Source organism: Euleptes europaea, chromosome 5 (genome assembly GCF_029931775.1).
Source record: "Euleptes europaea isolate rEulEur1 chromosome 5, rEulEur1.hap1, whole genome shotgun sequence".
In the NCBI taxonomy this organism is placed as follows: domain Eukaryota; kingdom Metazoa; phylum Chordata; class Lepidosauria; order Squamata; family Sphaerodactylidae; genus Euleptes; species Euleptes europaea.
The window spans coordinates 101,345,962-101,365,939 of record NC_079316.1 but is presented as its reverse complement, the minus strand read 5'-3'; the positions used below and the strand labels follow the sequence as shown (position 1 = coordinate 101,365,939).

The 19,978-nt window shown below is 50.3% G+C and overlaps 1 protein-coding gene across 3 annotated transcripts in view; it reads left to right on the top strand.

Annotated features, from left to right (window-relative positions):
- The first annotated feature begins 2,253 nt into the window (after positions 1–2,253).
- Positions 2,254–19,978, top strand: part of GRID1 (glutamate ionotropic receptor delta type subunit 1) — a 989,717-nt gene continuing 971,992 nt past the window's right edge. For all 3 annotated transcript variants that reach the window (XM_056849910.1, XM_056849909.1, XM_056849911.1), the window contains exons 1-2: positions 2,254–2,368; positions 5,965–6,120. In XM_056849910.1, the coding sequence (XP_056705888.1) occupies positions 2,290–2,368; positions 5,965–6,120 (235 nt within the window). In that variant the 5' untranslated portion in view covers positions 2,254–2,289. The remainder of the gene's footprint in view (positions 2,369–5,964; positions 6,121–19,978) is intronic.

The window sequence follows — 19,978 nt, the reverse complement described above, 5'->3', positions numbered from 1 at the left end:
TCTGCCTCACCTCTGAACAGACGGCAGGGCTTGGGAAGAGGATCCTAACTGGGGGGCTGGATGGTACTGTGTAACTTGTGGAGGGGTTCCTGCCTTCCACTCATCTGATCAATGATTTCAGAGAAGACTGATTGTCACTTATATTTCAGAGGTCTAAAACCAGATGAAGAAGGTTTTCGTTCATTACGTAGCCTGGAACATCTTGGACTACTTGCATCCAGAGTTTTGCACTGATAGCCTGCAGCCCCATTACCTACATTTTTGGCTGGGGCCCCACTTGCCATGGTGATGCGTTGCCACTGGTTTCACAACCAGCAGGCTGCCAGCTTCAGTGGTCCACCACTGGCCATCGTTCTTGCAAATCTTTACGGTCCTCCAAGCCTTGCTGGCCGGAGCTTAGCATTGCATTCTCCCCCCTCCCCTTCAGCCTCAGAGCCACTTAATAATCCGGTTAACACCCGACTTCTCCACTCATTTTTCTCCGGCTCCTGAATGAATTTGTTTTCTCGGGATCCTTATGGCATATTTAAAGGCTTCTCACGTCTGGATGCCCGCAATCACTGGTCTGTTTGTTTGAAGGGGATGAATCAGTCTTTGCATGTCCGATATAGGCACGGGATTTCGTTGAAGGCTGTGGTTTTAAAAAAAACAAAGAACCTTTCATATGAGGCTTTCCCCAGGAGAAGAGTTCACTACTGCATTATTATTATTATTTCACATTTGAAAAATAGCCCACCTTTGAAAAGGGGTGGTGACGGATGACTCACCCCCTCCCTGGATTTAATCTCGGTTCCAAAAACAAGCCTAGGCAATATTGGTACCAGCGTGAACAGACCACAGCTGTACATTCAAAGGTTGCCACCGCCTAGTTTTTTTGGGGTTTTTTAACAAAATGCGGAGGGTGAAAAAAACAGAAGAACGCGAAGGAAAAGAATTCAGGGGGAGAGAAAAGAAAACAGGGGGAGAGGTCCAAGCCTGCCTGCCTGTTGGGGCAAGCGACCCCTGCCCCGAGGGGTAACTTTCCCTCTCCTCTCTCCTTGCCGGGCTCCAGGCGGCTGCGGGCCGAGGCGAGGCAGGAGCTGTCCAAGGTACCCGGCGGGCAGCCCACAGGTTCCCATCCAGCCCCCTCGACCTGACAGCGGCGGCCGGGCGTCCAGGTCAACCTCTCCCTCTCGGTGCGCGCGTCTCTGCTCCGTGGGAAGGAGCTGGGGGGTCGGGGGGGGGGCAGAGTCCCGCCGGAGGGCTGCGGAGGCTCGAGGTCCCTTCGGCAGCCGGCGAAGGATGGAGGCGGCTTCCTCCCCGGCCGCTGCGAGCCCAGCCAGCCGGAGAGGGTCTGCCGGGGAAGCGGGGCTGGTTTCTCCAAGCCGGTGGAGGCGCCGGGATGGTGCCTTCTCCCTGCCGGCGAGGCAGCCGCCCAGATCCCTGAGTTCCCTTCCGAGCGCTGGAGAGGAAACCCGGCCTGATCCGGCAGGGAGCCACCTCCCCACCCACCCACCCCCCAAATTGGGAACCCAGCGCTCCCTGTTGAACCCCCCCCCCCGCCCTAGATCAGAGTCCCCCCTTCCTTCCCCAAGGGAATGCTGGCTCCCAGCCCCCCGGCCGCCTCCTCCTCCTGCGCCTGTGCGCTCGTCCCCTCCCGCCCCCCTCCTCCCTCCTCCTCCTCCTCCTCCTCCTCCCCTCCGTCGCCTTTCCGCCCAGACTAGATCGAGGAGTGAGGCTCTGCAATCACGTGGCTCCGGATTGGGGGGGGGGAGAAGCGGATCGGGGGTGGGGGGGGCGCCTCCGCAGTTTGCCGGGGCTCGGAGACGCGCGCGGGCGGGCGGGCGGGCGCGCGCGCACAGGCGCGCACTCGCGCACTCTCACGCACACACACACACGCGCGCGCACACACACACACACACAACCGGAGCGCTCTCCGGAGCTGAAGTCTGCTGCTGCCGCCGCCTTCCCGAGCCAGGCAGGATCTCGTCTCTCTCCGCTCGCCATCCAGGGGGGAACCTCCGGCGGATTGGGGGTCTTCGCCCTCGGCTGCTTCCCGGCCTCCCCTCGCCCTCTGCTTGCCCCGCTCTCGCCTTCAGATCTCCAGCGGTTGGGAAATTACTTTTTCCTTTTTTCTTTTTTTTTGTTGGAGAGGCTGGGATCTACGTCCATCTCTCTCTCTGAATTGGGGGGGGGGGTCACCACCAAGAGACCTGGGGGTTTGGCTGCCTCCCTTCGCCCCCTTCCTCCATCCCCGTGGCTCTCCACCCAAAAAAAATCCGGGCTGATGCGCGGCACGACAGGCTGGACATGGAAGTGTTGAGGCTGTGCTTCCTCCCGTGGATATTTCAGTGCGTTTCGGTGCGAGCGGACTCCATCATCCACATCGGTAAGAGGAGGGGATGCTGGGGGGGGGGGGGTGGGGGGGGAGGAGAGAATGGCAAAGAATTTATGAAGAGGAGAAAGGGGGGGGGTCCTCCTTACAACGCAATCATAGTCCTGATGTCGGGAGGGAGGTGGAGAGCGCTGAACTCCAAAGAGAGAGGGGGGGGGGGTCATGGAGACCTCCCCCCTTCTCCCCCAAAGCACCCCAAGTGCAAAGTTCGGGGCGACCGCAGGCTGCACCTCCTCGACTCAGAAGCGAGTCCCGACGTCGCTCAGCTCCCTCCGTGGGGCTGGCCTCCTCGCCCGCGTGCTTAGGATCGCAGCCCGGAGGCGCGCGGGGCTCTGCGCTCGCGGCGCCAGGCGACCTGTTTGCGCCGCGATCCCCCCACCCCCCCGCCGCGTTTTATAAGGAAAAGCCAAAAAAAAAAAAAAAAACCCAACCCCTCTCTCCCTTCCCCGAACACGATGTGGAAACCACCCCACGGGGGAAACGTGGCAGGTCGACCCTCCTGCTGCCGGGGCAGGCGTGGTGGTGGAGAAGGAGCTGGCCGGGGGTGGGGGGACAGGCGACCCTTCGCCCCACGCCAGAGAATCGCCAGTTCCTCTGCGAGAAGCCAACTCGCTCCCTGCTTTCCCCCCTCCGGCTCCTGGTCGGGGAGGCTCCGGCCGAGCCCACGCCACGCCAGAGAATCGCCCGGAGGGCGATTCTCTGGCGTGGCGTGGGCTCGTCCGGAGCCTCCCCGACGAGGAGCCGGAGGGGGGAAAGCAGGGAGCGAGTTGGCTTCTCGCAGAGGAACTTTGCTGGGGGGAAGGCGAGGCGGGGGAGCATCTCCCCAAAAGGCCGGCTCCTGCATCCCCCTTCCAAGAGGGAAACCTTGCGTGGGGCAGAAGGAAGGGGTCGCGCATACGCCATTCAAACAGCCTGAGAGGAGCAGGGCTGTCGTGGGCGAGGGTCCTCCTTTTTTCGGGGTGGTGGTGGTGCGAGGTGGGATGTCCCCGTGGCCAGCGGAAAGGCGGAGGGATGGGGGGGGGCTCCTGCTCGCCATTACAACCCCCGCGAGCCGGCCGGAGCAACTTTGGTCCGAGAGGGGGGGCGTCGGGGAAGAGGCTCCCACCCGGGAGCCCCTCGGCGGCGGCTGCCTGCCGGGGAAGCGTGGCCGGCGGCCCCACACCAGCACTGCGGCGCCTTGCCCGGGAGGGGACGGGGGGGGGGGGCGCCCGGCCTCCTGCGCCCAAACTCTGGGCCCCCTCGGAGCCGGGGGGGGGCACGCTAGACACAGCCAGGGCGCGGACTCCCAAGCGAGCCTCAAACGCACCGAGGGGTGCAGTGTCAAATTGGGCATCCAGCCCCCCCCGACAGATCTTCGCTTCGCTTGCCCCCCCAATCCCGCTCATGGATGCAGCCCCCCCCCCCAAAAAAAAGACGGTGGCCACTCGGATTTGGAATTGTGCACGCGGCGGCGGCAGCTGGATGGCGCGCGATGGCCCGGGGGAGCCGCGGGGGGGCCGCCGCGGGAGGTGGGTGGGTGGGGTGCGGCTGTCGGAGTCGCCCGGAGAGCTGAGCAGCTCCTTGCCGCGCGGAGGCAATCCCAGGTCACCCTCTCCCTTCTGGGCGGGGGGGGGGAGAGAAGGGTCATCCGTGGCAGGCTTCCTCGCCAGATGTTCCCCACAGCTGCCTCGACGAGGCGCCGAAATGAGACGCGTCCCGGTTCCCCGAGCGCCAAGCTGGGCTTGGCATTAACCTGCGGCTGGGGGGCAGGGAGGAAGCAACCGCCAGCCCGTGCGGAGGGGGGTGGTGGTGGTGGAGAAACCCCAGTTGGAAGTTGGCTCCTCTCTCCGTGGCCATTTACGCACGGGAGGTTGGCCCTTGGACTTGCCGCTCTCGAGGGGCACATTTCCCCCATCCAAAGTCTCCAAACTCTGCAAGGGGGCTTATTTTTGAGTTTGGAAACTTTGGATGGGGGAAATGTGCACCTCGAGAGCGGCAAGTCCAAGGCCCCAACCTCCGGTGCGTAAATGGCCCGTGTGTCCCGGTCCCTGCTTCGAAACGAGAGAAACTTTGAGACCAGCTGGCGAGCGACACAGCCCGAGGAGCTCCGTGCAACCGTCCAGCTCATCCCCTGCAAGGCCGCCCCGCTGTCCCATCGAGCCTGGCTGGCCGGGAATGAGGGCGGGTTAAAAAGGCAACCCATCAATCCCTCGGGTCGCCCTCCCGTCGGGGCCAGAGCGCCCCCCTGGCCGCCCGTCGGCCCTGCCCGGCCTTTGCGCGCGTCGCTTTGGGACCGCGCCCGCTCAACCCGGCGGATCCTTTCGCGGGCAGACAAGCAGCAGGGGGGGGGGGTCAGACGGGAAGGGACCCCCCTGCCCCGGGTCACAGGCCCTCCCCGTTGGCTAAGACAAGCCAGGATACTCTCCTGCGTAAAGGCACTCTTACGCAGGGCGGCTCACCAAAGGCCCCCTGCGCCGCTTGACAACAAAACGGTGGTCCTGTTGTACATCTGCCAGCTACATCGTTGCAGAGGGCTCGGATCCTTATTGCGAATTAGTCACCCCATTGATGCACGGGAGGTTTTGCCTTGGCTTTGCCGCTCTCCAGAGGCACATTTTCCCCATCCGAATTCACAGAACTCTGCATTGGTTTATTGTTGAGTTTTGAGAATTTAGATGGGGAAACTGGGCATCTAAAGAGGGGCAAATCCACGCAAATCCTCCCAGGCATAAATGGGAGTGTTGGACTGGAGTATCCTCTGACTTCCCCAATGCGAATGAACCGCTGCCTACTCCAGAGTCTTTTCTCCTTTTCCCCAGCTACTGGGGGAAATGTGTCCCCCCACCCCCACAATTAACCTCACCTAGAGTACTGTGTTCAGTTTTGGGCGCCGCAATTTAAGAAGGGTGTAGGCAAGCTGGAAGGGGTCCAGAGGAGGGCAACCAAGATGGTGAGGGGTCTGGAGATCAAGTCCTATGAGGAAAGGTTGAAGGAGCTGGGTATGCTGAAGAGGAGACGACTGAGAGGGGATATGATGACCATTTGAAGTACTTGAAGGACTGTCCTAGAGGAGGGTGCCGAGCTGTTTTCTGTTGCCCCAGAAGGTCGGACCAGAACCAAGGGGTTGAAATTAAATCAAACGAGTTTCCAGTTAAACATTGGGAAGAACTTCCTAACGGTTAGAGCGGTTCCTCAGTGGAACAGGCTTCCTCGGGAAGTGGTGAGCTCTCCTTCCCTGGAGGTTTTTAAGCAGAGGCTAGATGGCCATCTGTCAGCAATGCTGATTCTGTGACCTTAGGCAGATAATGAGAGGGAGGGCACCTTGGGCATCTTCTGGGCATGGAGTAGGAGTCACGGGGGGGGGGGAGAAGTAGTTCGGAATTCCCTGCATTGTGCAGGGGGTTGGACTAGATGACCCATGTGGCCCCTTCCAACTCTCCCGGGCCTCCCAAATCGGTCGCTTTTTAACCGGGACTAAACGTGGTCGGGGGAGGCGCCGGGGACGTTTCCGGCCCGGCCGGGTCTCCTCGCGGTCCCCTCTCCCCCACCCCCGAGCTGATGGCGGCCGACTGATCTCCCCCCTCCCTCCCTCCCCCTCCCCTCCCCCCCAGGGGCCATCTTCGAAGGCAACTCGGCCAAGGACGACGAGATCTTCAAGCAGGCGGTGGCCGACCTGAGCCTCAACGATGACATCTTGCAGAGCGAGAAGATCACCTACACCGTCAAGCTCATCGAGGCCAACAACCCCTTCCACGCCGTGCAGGAAGGTAAGCGCCGTCGGGGCCAGCCTGCAGGGCGCGCGTCCCTTTTCGGCCGCAGGTGGGCGCTGTTCGCCAAGGAAAAGGCGAGGCCGGCGCCGGAGAGGCGAGGCGCGCCGCCAGCCCTGCCTGGGCTCCGGGGGCCGGACCGACGGCTCGGACCCGCGCTGGGGGCAGCGGGTCATTCATTCAAGGAAGGCTTTGCCTTGGATTTGCCACTAGGGACCACTAGGGCCATTTATTCATGGATGGTTTTGCATCGGATTCGCCACTCTTTAGATTCACTTTCCCCCCCCATCCATATTCTCAAAACTCAACAATAAGCCGCCATGCAGAGTTTTGAGAATTCAGATGGGGAAAATGTGCATCTATAGAGGGACAAATCCAATGCAAAACCTTCCATGAATAAATGGCCCTAGGACTTTTGGCCAGGGACCACTAGGACTTTTCTGTTCGGTGCAGGGGACCCCAAGGTTCACAATAACAGTTCCGAGAATCTGAAAACAAACTTTAACCATAGCGGTTAGTTAAACATTGCACTTCGAATAATATTTGGATATCTACTTTTATAACAGAGAACCTTTAGTTGACAATATTAATTTATTATGGGTTTGTCACTTTGTTGCGCAGACCTTAATTTGGTTCTCGCGGACCCCTGGGGGTCCCTCCACCCCCGGTTGGGAACCAGTGCTGGATGCACATTTCCCCCATCCGATTTCTCAAAACTCTGCCTGGGGGCTGATTGTTCCGTTTTGAGAATATGGAAGGGGACAAACTAAAAAGGGCATCTCAAGAGGGGCAACTCCAAGGCAAAACCTCCCTGCCCCCAAAGGACTTTTTTTGGCGTTGGCATGAAGGCGGGAGGGGCGACGCCTGCAAGGGAGAGGTCGCCCCTCTTGGGCCCTTCCCGGGAGCCAGCCTGGATGGCACAGAGCATCGCTTTTGAGCAGATGCGAATAGCCTCTGGCTGCAAATAGCCCCCATTTTGGGGGGATGGAGTTGACATTAGTCTCTTTCCCATCCACCCCAAAGGTCAGGCCCCAAATTAATATCTCAGGTGCCACAAGGTTCTCTCTACTTTTTGCTTGCCAACTTTGGCAGGCTTTCTGCCGGCGCCTGGCTTTTACGCACCTTTCCAGCAAGAGATGAGGAGGCATTCGGTTTGTTTCTGGTTTTGCTCTCCGGTCTGTAGGTGCCGTTTCTCTTCTCGTTGAATGAGTAGAAAATGGATATGTATCTGGATGTATTGTAAGCATTATGTGTTGAGCAGATGCCCTGAACGCGGTGGAGGGAAATCGTATCACAGCCAAATGCAGCCCCCTACCCCAACACTGCCTCCCATCAACATCTTGCTCTGTGACACCTGTCAATCCAGCTCCCTTGTTGGCAAGGGGAGAGGAGGCTGAAAGAGAAATATTCCGGGGATAAACACACAGAAAGGGTGGTTTTGAGGTTGCTGCCTGTATTGGATGTTCTTTTTATGGCTGTTGGAATAAATAAGGATGCATCGTACACACTTGGGGAAGCTGGATGTAGGAGTTATTTCCAAGTGGTTTTGAAAAAAGCATCTTTTCTGATGGATGAAAAGAGGGAAAGGGAGTTAAAAGGAGGACAGAGAGACGGAGAAGCGTATCATGTCTATGTTTTCTAAGGATTCCTTTGAGATTAGAAGCTTGGTTGCTTGGGATATAACTGATCAAGGCATTAGAGCTGCAGATCTGGCAACGTGCAGCTCCGAGAATCCAGCGCTCTCCCGGGTGGTCGTATTGGGGAGAGGAGAAAGCCAGTGTAAATGGTGATAGGGTTACCAGCTCCCCTCTCAGCCCCTGATTCTGTTAGTTTAACAGCTCCTGACCTAAAAAGTGTTGACGTTTCAGGAAGCACCACAGGCCAGCTTTTGCACAGGAGCTGGTCGTGCTGTGGTGTCCCTGGCTAGCTGGCAATTCAAGGCGATCCGAGGTAGTCAAGCGGTTAACAAAACACCTTTAAAAAATTTAATACTGTTGCCTCGGATTCGAGGGACATTTAAGCATGGGTTGAAGAGGCCTGTGTAATAACCGGCTGCAAACTGTCCTCAACTTTTACTGGGTCTGACAATCAGCGGCGTAGATAAATGATTTCGAAGGAGAGTTTTTGCAGAGGAAAAACATGGTAAATTAATCAGCCTGCTTTTTGCAAAACTGAAGACTTCTTCAGGAGGTTATTGGGGGGGGGGTGTTTGATGAAGAAGTCAAGACTGATTAGTGCATGCATTATTTCAGCAGTGCTGTATTTGAGTAGTAATTACTCCTGAAAAAGAGAACTATTTATATGCACTGGAAATATTATATTACTTTTTTTCCCCTTAAGGGTGATTCATCAACAAGTTTACCACTCACTGGAAATATTTTTTTTAAAAAAAACAAATAATAATTTAAATATGCTTGCTCAGTCAGTGTTGCCATTGCATTTTTGGGGGGGGGGGAAGAATTGTTTTTTTTGGATTGTTTCTTCCTATAAGTATCTCTATTAATTGGAGTCTCCCATACAATTTTCTTGGGCTTCTTGGTATTCTTTACATTAGTCTCCCGGAGGAAGACTTCAGATTGTATAAGATGCCAAGGATTCTACATCTATTTTAGTGGCACATCAATTCCCAGCAGTAGCGATTGGGGGCATTTTTCAAGTTTGAGGTTGCCAGCTAATGCGTGAAAATGTGCTCACAAGTCACATTTCTCTTGTAAACGACCTGAAACCAGTCGAGAATGGTGGGACTGCCCATTGTGTGCAAAATATTCTCTGATCAGATTTTCATACCGCTGACGAAACTCAGAGCTGATTTGGACTGATGGAAATAACAGTTGATGGCTAGCTGAAATCCTCATTCTTCCCGGGTATGTTCTCAGGACCTTATAATATTTCCTCTACCACATTGATCACAAAATAACACATACCAGTGGCGAACCAAAGGCATTTGGGAGAGAGAAACCCTTGATCTGGCAAAAGAGCCTTGTAGTTTATTTCTCATTCATGTATATATATATTTTTAAAATGATGGTGCTTTTGCTCTCCATGTGAGGAAGGAACCATTACCAAGCAGAAGTCTGAGTCATGCTCTGAGAAGTGCAGGCAAGAGTCTAGCCGGGCCGTAATCTGTTTTGGTCCAGCTCATTAAGCCTTGCAAAATTTTCTGCAAGGCGCTAATAAGTGTTGTTTTAAACTGTCCACTCGTGGGAAGCAGGACTCTAAAATGAGCATCTCTTCCTGAGCAGCTGGAAGCTAGATGAGGTGTTGGATAAACGTTATGGCATCACATGAGAAGATCCTCCCCTTTTCTGGATATTCTTAAGCTGCCTCTTTCTTTTGGGGGTCTGCCTGGCAAACAGCCTTTTGCCCCTGGGCATCAAAGCATCAATGCGAAGGGTGAGTTAAGGACAAGATGCGAGCTTAGTCTTGGTTTCCAGTTGTTTTTTTTTCAGCGCCCCCCACCCCACTACTGAATTTCCCTTCTTTTGCTGCCCTCATTCAAGGTGCTGACAGAACGGTGCATGGATGCACCAGAAACCGTCCTAGTACTTGCAGAATCTTTTTGGACCATGTTCTGTTCTCATGTTCTCGCCGTTCATTATCTTAGCGCTGCTGGGATTGCAGATGTTCTGCCTTTAAAGCCAAGCTTCCCAAGAACTGTCAAGGGGAGAGAGAAACAGCTGTAGTGACTCAACAGCTACCAGACCTAGTCAGAGGAGAATACTGCGACAGCTACAGGGCTCTAACGTCTGGATTTTTTCTCACGATGCCAGGTGTGCTTCTAAGCAGCACCGTCCACATTGCAAGCATTAGTGTCATTGCAGAAGCATTTGTGGTCTTGCTGCGCTGACCTTCACTTTGCCACATGGGGGGGGGGTCACTCTCCTCCAGCTTGACTTTTTAAACTATGGCCCAGCATGGATGCCATTTTGCCATGTCAGTGACCAGTTTTGTCCCCCCAATGCCCGATTGGCGCATGCTAAAGGATGAGGTGGTAGAACAGTGAGGTGGTAGAATGGAATGTGCCACTTTGGACTGCTGGTGATGGACTGCAGCTTTGAATGCGCCTTTCAGACCGACAGCTCCTTGCAAGTAGAAAGCTAGCTCTGCAGGAAGAAAGCTGCTGCCTCCTTTCTTTGCTTGCTGTGCTGCCTCTTCTATTTTTTGAGAAGCTTTTAAAAAAACATTTCAGCATGTGATTCATGTGCAGCCTGAAGCAGCGGATTCCGTCCTGCCACAGTTCTTCCTCCTCATACTGCTGCCTGTACAAACTAAGTCTGACATATATGTCTGATGGCATCCATATGGAAGGAATCAATGACTTGGGAACTTTGCACTCATATTCCCTTCCTGTCCATGTGAGACTGATAATGTTGACATGGGAGGGTCTTACATTGTGATCCACCCTCCCGTTAGTGGAAGGCCATGAGATTCTGCTCTGGAGCAGTGCCATGCCACTCCAGACACACGTAAATTGGGTCTCTGATGTCGCATCGGCCTTGTAAAAATGTTCTAGTACTGCAAGCAGATGCAAAGGATGGAGGTGCCGGTACATCATTGTTTATGTTTGGCTCTGTGTGGAGGTAGAAAGAGAAATCCGTCAAATCAAACTTTCTGTGACTGACCCACAATCAACAGATACCCGTGTCACTGCAGAACTATGAATTACGAGGCATGTGTACCCCTCTTGTATGTGCGGGTATTTCCATTTGTTCTTAAAAAACAAACAAACCTATTTTCATGCAAAGCCACCACAAAACACCAAAATGCCATGTGCTCAGGAAAATTGTGATCCATGTGCAGAATCTTTGATCTGAGCTATGGCGGTACATGACGCTAGCCACATGCGTCTGTGTGCTTAACAAGCATGGGTCTGCTGTGGAACTGAAATGAAGAGCATATGTTGTGTAAACCTTTGAGTTCTATACACGGAAGTTGCTTTACATCGCAGAGCCTACAAGTCTTTGTGCTTTTTCCCCCTGGCAGAATGGATAGAATGGCCTGACCCAGCCCATTCCTTTCCTAACCTTTTAAATACGGCAACGTAATAATATGTGAATGAATTCTGCTGTGGTTAAAGATTCTAGGTAAGCGTGTTGGTCCATAGAAATAATTATAAAATAAAAACCGGTAGCCTAATACCTTTTTTTATTTAACCCAAATATTGCATGGTAGGAAGGAGTCCTTTGAGTTCTCCAGAACTCTTCGTCAGTACATCAGGAAAAGGGTTTTGGATGTGTGTGTGGCAACTGATGTTTCTTAACTCTACAACAGAGTCTGTATTTCATTTTAAGTGGAAAGATACTGGAACACAGAAGTAGAGGAAATGACCTTTGAGAGCATAAAAGCCCATGGTTAATCAGATGTGGGTGCAATTCTTTCCTCCTTTCTTTCTGGTTCTTGTGCCAGTGTCCAATATGAGGCATGGGGATTTCTATTCTTGAGAAAAACACAGGTTAGCAGCTGCCGCTACTAACCATACATTTGTTGTCTAAGCTTTAATTTTTACCAGTTTGAATACTGTTGCAATTCAATTGCCTTGGAAATCTTCTTCTCATCTATGCACGTGCACCCCAAAAGGGAAAAGCCAAATTGGACCCTTAAAATGGAAATGCACTGAGATTCATGGGTGAACATCCGACCTCCACAAGATTTCTATTTCTGGTTTTAAAACCTCGGTACACTGGGATGTTGCTGGGTATGTGTGTAATAAAATAAATACAAATCTTCATGAGAACACATTCATCTTCACTGCGTATTCTGTACATCTAAGGAAATGAACTTGCCTACGAAAACTTACAGTGAGGTAACATTTGTTATGGGGCCACAGGGCAGTGAAGGGAAAAATAGGATGAAAAGGAGATCTGGGTGGGGTACTTTCTGCCTAGTTAAAAGTCAGAATTGTTCCCATATAGCAAGAGACACGGCACGTGTCTCACCAGGTAAGATGAACATTTGAAAGGAAGAATAAATTGGATGACGTGATCACAGACGTTTGAAAGCTAATTGTGTATTTCATGGAATTGGCCATTTTGATGAAAAGTGCTTTCCCCCTTTCCTTTCTCCCCCACATAAAGGTAGAAAACAATGACTGTATTTTAAAGTAAATTGGAAATTACAAAGATAATGGTAGGTTTTAAAAATGAGGCAAATGTACAAAAATCATAGTAGTTAGGAAATCTTTCATGGGCATAATTTCACAATGTCTGTTTGGCTGAGGAAGCCAAGGAAGCCCTTAAAAAATATTTTGAGCTGCTTTGAATCTAGTTTTTCTGATTGTGTGTGTGTGTGTGTGGGGGGGATTCATAGTAGTGTTGTAAATGTCATAAAGTGGGGTGCTTCTAGACTATCATTTAGAAGGGCTGCAGTCACCAGAGCTAAATTGAAACCAAATGTCCCCAGCTCAGGTTCTCTATATACTTAATCTGACCCTGCCTTGTGCATATATGTTCATTTCCCTTCTACATAGGCACCTTCAGTATGTGCACAAATAAATCACTGTTAGAAAATATGGGTGTGTTCTGTATTGTTTCCCCCCCTCCCTCAATTGATTTCTCTGTCCAATTTTTTGTACTGGTACCTTGATACCTGAAGTATATTGATTTCCTACTAAATCTCCCTGTAGTCAAGGGCTTGTGTTAGAATATGGAATAGGGCTGTTACCAGTGGATCGCACAAGCTGCATATAGTAAAACTGTGATACATTGATAGTTGTAGCAACTCTTCAGCGAGTTGGTAAATTGATGTATTGGTTCAGCAGTTGATTGAAAGCTGGAAGCATAGATGCTCTGCTTGGGTCTAAACACATGGTTGGATGTTCAAGGAGCACATGGAAGGTATATAAACAAGTGCTTTGGCCATTACAAGGCAACACTGACTAGATCAGCAGGTCATGATGTAAAATAAATGCAGAAATGAAACCGAACATTTCATATTCCATATGTAGTATTTCCCATGGTGGAAATGAAATGGGGTGCGGTGAGCAGTGACGATTGTTGTTGTTCATGAGGAAGGCGTGAGGCACGATCATTAAAACACACGCTTGACTGAAGTATGTATGGAAAGACAGTGGGTTGACCTTTGTCAGGTCTATGTTGGTTGTCTTGAAATCTGAATGTCTGTGAAACTTACTTGCTTGTCTGTGTGTGTCTGACGCATGGTTTGCTGAAGCACTGCTCTCTAACATATATGACATAGGGAGAGGGGTGAGAAATCTTGGATTTATGAGAAATGTTCTGTGATTTGTGAGAAATTGCAGAACGTTGAACATTTGGAGAGACTGAAGTCTCTTGTGTTTTTCATAAAGGTACATCAGTGTATTCATTTATTGTTCTTACATTTTGGTGTGTTTTGTAGGACTGCTCTATCTTAAAATTGCCACTGGAAAAGTAACCCCTGGGTCTGTTCCTAGTATAGGAAGCCAATCTTATATTTTCATCCTATATTTATTTCATTGCACTTTTATAGTTTTACAAGTTGGGCTTGCCAGTTAACAAAATTTTTATACGCAACAGGGGCCCTCGTGTTTCATCTATGCTTGGAAATGTCCCGCCAGCCAAAATCTTAAGCAAATGGAAGCACGTGCACTGCCACAGTGGAAAGAAGACTGTGGCAGTGGAGTCATGTTAAAAGAATACTGGGGGGTGCTTCCCTTCCTGTAACAAATATTAAATTTTGATAGTGATGGAAACCCCACAAGTGAAGTAGAAATTGACAAAATGTGTTGGAGCAGGAGGCAGGGTTGGAGAAGGAGGGGAGATTATATATACAAATATCTATCTATATCTATCTATCTATCTATCTATCTATCTATCTATCTATCTATCTATCTATCTATCTATCTATCTATCTATCATTTATTCTCCCCTATTTGCTTTTTAACTCCCCACCCCAAGAACTGCTGATTGCTGTTATGCTTTGGGAGAGACAGGAACTTTGTACAGTTACGTATAGCTGGGGTTGTGCGTTTGTGTGTGTGCTTGCACGTGTGCATAGAAGGGAGGTACAGTATACAAATCACGTTGCCATTAACTGGGTCAGGGAGAAGGGGACTCCAATTAGACAGTCTTCCAGGACGAAAGCCAGGCTTGCTTTCATGTACAGTGGCAGTATTCTAAAGTAACAACAATCAGCTGTTAAATGAAATACTGAGCCTAACAGCGCATTCCTGAGAAGCGCCGGCGGCCGCGCCCAAAGGCCTTTGGAGGCCAGCGATGGCCTCTGCCAGTGCAAAGGCCCACAGTGCCGGCTTCTGGGCGGCGCATATATATATATTTATATTTAGTTGTATATTTAGGTGGCGTTGGCACTGGGCGGAGGTTTCGGCTGTGCCGAAACCTCTTTAGGAGGCAGCGCTCCTGCGTTGCCTTCTAAACCCGGCGCACTTTTTATGTAGAATTAGATTATTTCCTTTTTCTGCTTGTGTATGGGAAAGCTTTAAGACCATTTGACATGTATGGGAAAGCTTTAAGGCCTTGGTTCACTTTCCTGTTGTGGGCAGGAATGGAGTAGAAAAGGTGAAGGACAAGGAAGCAAGCCTGCAGTGAGACAACTGAAGTGTCTTGATTATTTGCTTTATCTGGCATCACGTGTTGCTTTCTTGACTACTAATTTCATGATGGCTTTGTGGGTCACCGTATGTGTGTGTGTATATATATGGGAACTTGCTGGATCCACTCTCTGCTGTCTGGAAAGGACATATGGTTGCATGTATTGCTTGTGGTTTTAATCTGTTCATCCAATGCTGTTGGAACACCAGCCAGAAAGTAGAAAGTAGGGGGTCCTTCCCATCATCCCAGAGACCCAACTGAGTTTCTGTACATCTAGCCAGTCTGTTGCCACTTACAAGGTGGAGCTCAATGGGGGTGACGGCACGTAATGCCTTTGCCTCCTTCAAGACACCAGACTTGTGAAGACCGCCACAGTGAAGACTCCTGCAGCACAGTTGTCTCATTCTGCATGCGCTTTGGAGCCCTGTGGTTCAGGACTGTTTTCATCTAGAATACTGTGCAAATTAGAAAGGAGACAAATGATGGTCTCTTTTTCTTGTTCTAGCACTTCCATTCTTGATGGACTTTTGGGTTTTGTGATGCTTAAAAAAAAGTCAGGTTATTTCCAGGGGCTCTTGAATTGGCATGCCACCTTTGAGTACAGTGAAGGTGCATTTTGACTTGCAGGTGGGATGAATGTTGCCTGGAGCAGTCCAATGGCCAAGATTCAAAAGGCCAGGGCGCCACAAACTGTTCTGCCTTCTTTTCTGGCAGCGGCTTATGAGTCCTGGGGTGCTGCCATTTTAAAGAAAAGCTGGCAACTGGTTATGCCTTTTCCATGTGTGTATGAATGGGCTTTCATATAACCCTCTGCCTGGATCCCAGCTAAGTAAGTAAAATTTAATTTAGAAGAAGAAGAGTTGGTTTTTATATGCTGACTTTCTCTACCAAGGAAGAATAAAACCGGCTTACAATCACCTTCCCTTCCTCTCCCCACAGCAGACACCCTGTGAGGTAGGTGGGACTGTTGTTGCTATTTTACTATGCCAATAAAGGTGTCTGAATCTGGTAGGTGGGACTAAGAGAGCTGTAACTAGCTCAAGGTCACCCAGTTGGCTTCATGTGGAGGAGTGGGGAAATCAAACCCAGTTCTCCAGATTAGGGTCCACTGCTCCAAACCACCGCTCTTAACAACTACACCATGCTCTTTCATTTATTTATAACATTTATATCCCACCTTTCTGTCCAATCCAAGACTGCTAACCATTAAAATAGCATAAAAACGCATCACAAAACCATTAGAAACCAGAGCTATTTCTAGGTTGTCCTCCATCTCTGCCCTGCCTTGAAGCTCACCTTGGGCCAGTTTCTCTCTTGGCCTCTCCTCCCTCAAAGGGTTGTGAGGGAAGACTAGAAGGGAGCTGCATGCGCTGCCCTGATCTCCTTGGAGAAAAGGTGGGATCAAAATACGGCAGGCCACCAAAACAGCTCCTGAGTGTGTCTGAGCTCCTGTACACTCAAAGTTCTTACAGCTTTGTGGAAGGAGAGGCGTTTTATTCGTTCATCAAGGAGATCTTTTCTCTTTTCTCTTTTTGCCAGAAGGCTCAGAACTGTGTTGACTGAATTAAAATGCAGCTTTATGGTAGCCATGTAGTAGAATGAAAACAAAAATAGAGAAGATTTTCAATTTTGTTTTTTAGGGCTTTTAAATTTATGTTTTTAAGGGCTTTTATTATAACTTTATTGTTATCTTGTTGTGTAAGCCGCCTTGAGCCCAGCCTTGGCTGGGGAAGGGAAGGTTGACGAAATAAATAAATAAATAATAAGATCCGGTTTAAGTCTGATGCTGTGGCATTATGGTAGAACCGATGACCAAGAAGATAACGCCGGTCCTCCTGAGTCCCTGGGGGTGAACTTCTGTAAATGGGGCCTGCATGGTTTCCTATCGCATGATCTTAGTTTAATCAGGGCTACCGGTGTGCCGGAATTCTTTTCCTATTTGCACATCATCCACGTGTTCCATTTTAGGTCTGGCAATGAGACCGTGCTCCGGAGCACTCCAATTATTTTTCTGCGGAGATCAGCATGTTAGCACTGTGTATTGTCTCTCCCCCCCTTTTCTTTTAAAGTTGAAGACGGAGCTCGCATTAAGCAGAGATGGAAAATAAGCGGCTGCCTAACGTGTTGAGAAATTAGGTGCATTTCTGGCTTCACTTCTCACGTCTTTCCCAAGGCTGAACGTCCATGACACAGGGAATGATGTGCCAGGAAGGCAATATCTTGAACTTCAAGGGCTGTAGGACAGCAGGTGTGAGCAAGAAAGGGTACAGAAAGACAGGGTGCCTATAAGTTACCTGGGGACTCCCCGTAAGTGAGATCATGCTTTCAATAATGCACCCTTAACTTGATCACGCATCAGTCGTTGGCTACTTCCTCCCTCGTTGCAACTTTGCACTCAGTCCCTCTTCCCATTCTTGGCATGTGACGTACTTGATGGACAGTCCATCAGTTTAGTCTTGCAAAAAAAAAAAAAAAGCTCTAATTTTGTAGCTGTGTTCTCTGGCCTGGAGACAGTGGTTTGGTTTCTGAATGATAGGCAACATCCCACCATAAGCCCTCTGGCCTGAGAAGCCTTCCTCCAACTTAAATGGCTCTTCTGGAAGAGGAAGTTGGAGGAAGGACAAGATAACAGTTCTGAAGGAGCGCCGCTAGAAGAATCTCCTGGCATTCGCCTGGCTCTGTGCAGCACCTAGGGATGCCAGCCTCCAGGTGGGACCTGAGGATCCCCCAGAATGACAGCTCATCTCCAGGCTACAGGGATCAGTTCCCCTGGAGAAAATGGATGCTTTGGAGGATGGACTCTACACTGTGGTCCCTGTCCTCCCCAGGCTCCGTCCCCAAATCTCCAGGAGCTTCCCAACCTGGATCTGGCAGCCCTACCCCCTCTCCTCTGCTGGTGGCCAGGCAAGACCTGGCAACCCTAGCTGTGACACAGGAGCCAATGAGTGACAGCTTGGGTGGCACACTTCCTGTGATGTGAATCCCTCTGCCTGGGGCTGGGAGGGAGAGTTGCCACAACTCGAAAGTCCAGCCTGTTGCACTTCAGAATGTGTAATAACTTCAGTGGGAAGATTATAACAATATAGACTAAGCCCCCCCCCCCACTTAGATAGCTTCAAGGCAGTAAGTGTCTGAAACGGGAGACCCGTGCCCAAAGGCTATTCTTTTTATGTGGTTTCTAATGGCTTTTATTTAATTAGAGGTTTGGAGACTTGATTGCTGTGCTTGAAGTGGCGCTTTTGGGTTGGTGGGTTTTGAATGCCTTCTTTTGGCTGGGGAGCTGCCCTTGTTCCCCTGTGCCGCTTGGTTTCCCTGGCAGGCTCCTCTTTACGCATCAGCGGGTCTCTTGCAGAGTTCTCCCCTGACCTCTCTGTGGTTGTAACATCTTGATTCTGGCCCCTCTCCCTGTACATTAATATTGAATTTAAATATGCAGGAAGAGTTGGGACTGCTTATAATCTCTGGCTAAGGGGGGAAAAGCATGGAGAGGCATTCATCTAGAACCAGTTCTGTTTTGGCTGCATTTTTGCTGCCGGCAGGGTTTCTCCTGCTTGACCTTACCAAGAGTCATTCCCTTAGCAACCTCTCATAACAGGGACAATGCAGAAAGAAGGTCTCAAATCCATCTCTCTCCCCCTCCCCTTATTTTCAACTGGACAAAGTTGGAAGGATGGTTTGAAGAGTAAGGGAGGGGGGAAACCCTGCCCTGATTTGACTCTGATTCCTGGTTGTGTGTTAAGTTTGTGGAGTTTTACTTTTAGTCCAGGAGATTCTAAGATTGCAGTGTCTGTTCTTCGAGTGCTTTGTAGTATCTGTCGTCCTATCTGGCTGGTATCCCTGCTGGGTTGTATTTAGAAAGTGAGCAAACAGGGTTTTTTTCCCCTGTGGCATATAATATGTTTTATGTTAATAAGTATTAATTCTGTTGGCATGGTTTTTTTTTTGAAAGAGCAAAACTCTGTGGTGTTACCGTATAGCAGGAAAATATCAGACACTTGAATAAAAAGCTTCTTGTACGTCACATTTATGGTGAAGGCAAGAAAAATCATTGAATGATATACTGGGTTATATCCGTCCAGCTGCATGAGGATTTTCCCCATGTTTCCCTTTCTCCAAGAAATCCCCTGTGATCCCTGGAAAGATGATGCTTGGTGTTTGTGGGACCTGAACTGTTAAAAAGCTGCCTAGATTAGTGGGTTACAATGTGGAGGGGGAATTGAGCAACGCCTCCCCCCTTAGGAAGAAAACAGAGATGGCCTTATTTTATTTATTTACTTCGTTTATAGCCTTTGTCCCTAATGGACGCCCAAATTGGCTTGCATCGCTTTCCTCTCTTCCATTTCATCCTCACAACAACCCTGTGAGGTAGGTTAGTGTGAGACAACATCAGTGAAAACTTCGTTGTGTCTGCTGCAGAGCGATCTGGCCGACAGAAGTGCAGGCAACAACGTACGAGTTTTTATGACACCACAAGTTTTTCTTTTTTTTTTCTTTTTGTTTTCCTGCAGCAGTTTGTGTGCAGTTATTACCTTTCTGGAATTTGTCATTGAGAATGTGTGCCTCCAGAGATGATAAATGGCATGTAGGTTTTAATGAGCACTAAACTGTTTGGCTTTTGTTGATTGACATGAGCTAGCAGCACGGAGCAACATGCAGTGTTTTCAAATACAAAGTGCTAGAAGGTGGAGAGGGAACTGGTTGGAGAACCACACTCAAAGAGGAGTTTTCAATGGCATCTCATCAAATTGGAGGGAGGTGTCCAGTGGGGTGCCACAGGGCTCGGTTCTGGCCCTCGTGCTTTTCAATATTTTTATAAATGATCTGGATGAGGGGGTGGAGGGACTACTCATTAAATGTGCAGAAGACACCAAATTGGGAGGAGTGGCGAACATCCCGGAAGATAGAGATGGAATCCAACGAGATCTGAGCACACCGGAAAAGTGGGAGGATGTGAACAAGCTGGCAACCTCAGCCAGCTCCAATTCTCTATGGGAACTCTATTTAGCAGCACTGCGGGGTCTCAGTTCTGCTTAGGGCCACCACGTGAAGGGAGGAAGCGCTCCTGCCTCCCCCATGTCATTTTCCCAACCCAAAATGGCGCCAGGGGGCTTTATTTGCCCCACTGGAGAGCCGTGCGTGCAAGCATTCACTGCACATGCAGCTGCCTGATGGGGCAAATAGCTCCCCTCTTACAGTTTCAGCTCCAGAAAATGGCATGGGGGAGAAGGCGGGAGCACCGCCCTGCCATGCTGTGGTCCTGATCCCAATTGGCCCATGTGGTGCCTTCATCCAGAGTTGCCCCTGGTGACCAG